Raw genomic sequence first — 2433 nt, forward strand, 5'->3', positions numbered from 1 at the left:
AAGGAAAGAAAAGGAGTAAGGAGGGAGGGAGGAAAGGAGGAAGGGAGGAAAGAAGGATGGGGAAGGAGGGAAGGAAGGAAAGAAGGATGGGGAAGGAGGGAAGGAAGGAAGGAAGGAGGGAAGGAGGGAAGGAAGAAAAGGAAGGAAGGAAGGAGGGAAGGAGGGAAGGAAGAAAAGGAAGGAAAGAAAAGGAGTAAGGAGGGAGGGAGGAAAGGAGGAAGGGAGGGAGGAAGGAAGGAAAGAAAAGGAGTAAGGAGAGAGGGAGGAAGGGAGGAAAGAAGGATGGGGAAGGAAAGAAGGGAGGAAAGAAGGATGGGGAAGGAGGGAAGGAAGGAAAGAAGGATGGGGAAGGAGGGAAGGAAGGAAGGAAGGAAAGGAGTAAGGAGGGAGGGAGAGAAGGTAGGAAAGGGAGGAAGGAAAGGAGTAAGGGAGGGAGGAAGGAAGGAAAGAAAAGGAGTAAGGAGAGAGGGAGGAAAGGAGGAAGGGAGGAAAGAAGGGAGGAAAGGAAAGGAGTAAGGAGGGAGGGAGGAAAGGATGGGGAAGGAGGGAAGGAAGGAAAGGAGGAAGGGAGGAAAGAAGGGAGAAAAGAAGGATGGGGAAGGAGGGAAGGAAGGAAGGAGTAAGGAGGGAGGGAGGGAGGAAAGGAGGAAAGGAGGAAGGCAGGACGACATTGATCGGATCGTTGAATTAAGACATTACAGCCGATCTCACTAATTACATAAAATGCTAAATATCGGCTGTTCCGATATGCATATGACTCCCTTCCTATAGCTAATCTCCCTTTGTTAATAAGGAGATGGACACTAGTTATTCTCTCCCTCGGTTAAGAAGACTTCTATTTTTGATGTGATGTTTGGACCTTTGGTGTGTGGAAAGAATCCCAACCTCAAGATGATTTGGTTCTGCGCTGTTAAAATTGCCTGTTCATGTTTATGAATGGCAATAAAGATAAAAGTTGTGTTTTCAATTGTTTCCTCTTCCAAAATAAAACCAAGAAAAACATGCTTACACTGCCAAAACCCTCCTCCGTCCTGTCCTCTCTGGCTCTCCTTGGTAACTTTATACGGCTGACTCAATTGATTTGTTCTTAATGACATATTTTTTCTCCATTTCTCTTGTCAGTCACAGAAGGAAGGATACACAAAAGTGACAGGAAATTTGACTGATGGTAATTTCTGCGCTGCTCCGCCGAGACATCGATCAAATCGTACTTTTTGTGATGACAGAGTCTTGACATAATAAACATAAATAAAGCTTATTGGGCTCAGCTGTGTGTCTCTAAACGTTTTGGTAGACAGTCGACAGGACAGAGACAGCAATCAAGAGGCTGAAACATGAAAAAAAAATAGTCCTCCGCTGGAAACTGGGGATATTTGCTGTTACATGGATGCTTGAAATGCTGTTTTATGGGTGTGTGAGTGTTTCAAATTTTAACCTGCTTTATGGGGACAAAGTTAAAAATCATCGACTCATCACAAAAAAGTGGAAGAAAGGACAGAGACAGCAATCAAGGGGCTGAAACATGAAAAAAAATAGTCCTCCGCTGGAAACTGGGGATACATGGATGCCTGAAAAACTGTTTTATGGGTGTGTGAGTGTTTCAAATTTAACCTGCTTTATGGGGACAAAGTTTAAAAATCATCGACTCATCACAAAAAACTGGAAGAAAACAAAATAAACAGTAAAAAAAAGTCATAAAATTTACTGATGTTCCTCTCTCACAAAGACTTAAAGAGACTCGAGTGAAGGGTGAGGAGGATGGACTCGAGTTGGATCAAGAGAATGACATAAAAAATAAAAAAAAAATTAAAAAAAAAAAGAAGAGAGAGAAAGAGGGATATAGCAGAGAGAAAGTATGTAGGACAGAGAGGGAGGGAGAGAAAGGAAGAGAGGTGGGATTGTAGTTGAGTAAAATGGCTTCATTGTGTCGTATAATTAGTAGCTATCATCTGGCCAAGGGCTGAGGGGTCTGGAACAGAGCGCGGTGTGTGTGTGTGTGTGTGTGTGTGTGTGTGTGTGTGTGTGGATGATGGATAAGTGTGTGTGTGTGTGTGTGTGTGAGAGGGAGTGAATCACTGAGATTTAAAGCAAAGACACACACACACACACACACAAAAAGCACATGGTACATCATCAGCCTCTCATCGGGTGTCTTTTAAGTATATTATGTGTGTGTGTGTGTGTGTGTGTGTGTGTGTGTGTGTGTGTAGATAAACCCAGAGAGAGAGAGAGAGAGAGCATACACACACCTCCTCCCAGCAGCAGTGTAGGTAGCTGCCACTGCAGGACGTACTGCAGACACTTGCCCACCCCCACAGGGGTCATGTTGAAGGAGCACATGGGGTCGCCCGCCATGGTGTCGGCACCCAGCTGCATCACCACCGCCTCCGGGTTGAACTGCGCCCGCACTTCCTGCATCACACTTCAAAAGAC

At 45.0% G+C, this 2433-nt stretch overlaps 1 protein-coding gene across 1 annotated transcript in view; it reads right to left on the bottom strand.

Annotated features, from left to right (window-relative positions):
- The window catches only part of hdac8 (histone deacetylase 8), a 46594-nt gene that overhangs the window by 35908 nt on the left and 8253 nt on the right, over window positions 1-2433 (bottom strand). The window contains exon 8 of the mRNA XM_053343790.1: window positions 2250-2422. Coding sequence (XP_053199765.1) covers window positions 2250-2422 — 173 coding nt within the window. The remainder of the gene's footprint in view (window positions 1-2249; window positions 2423-2433) is intronic.

This window comes from Scomber japonicus, chromosome 22 (genome assembly GCF_027409825.1).
Source record: "Scomber japonicus isolate fScoJap1 chromosome 22, fScoJap1.pri, whole genome shotgun sequence".
Classification (NCBI taxonomy): domain Eukaryota; kingdom Metazoa; phylum Chordata; class Actinopteri; order Scombriformes; family Scombridae; genus Scomber; species Scomber japonicus.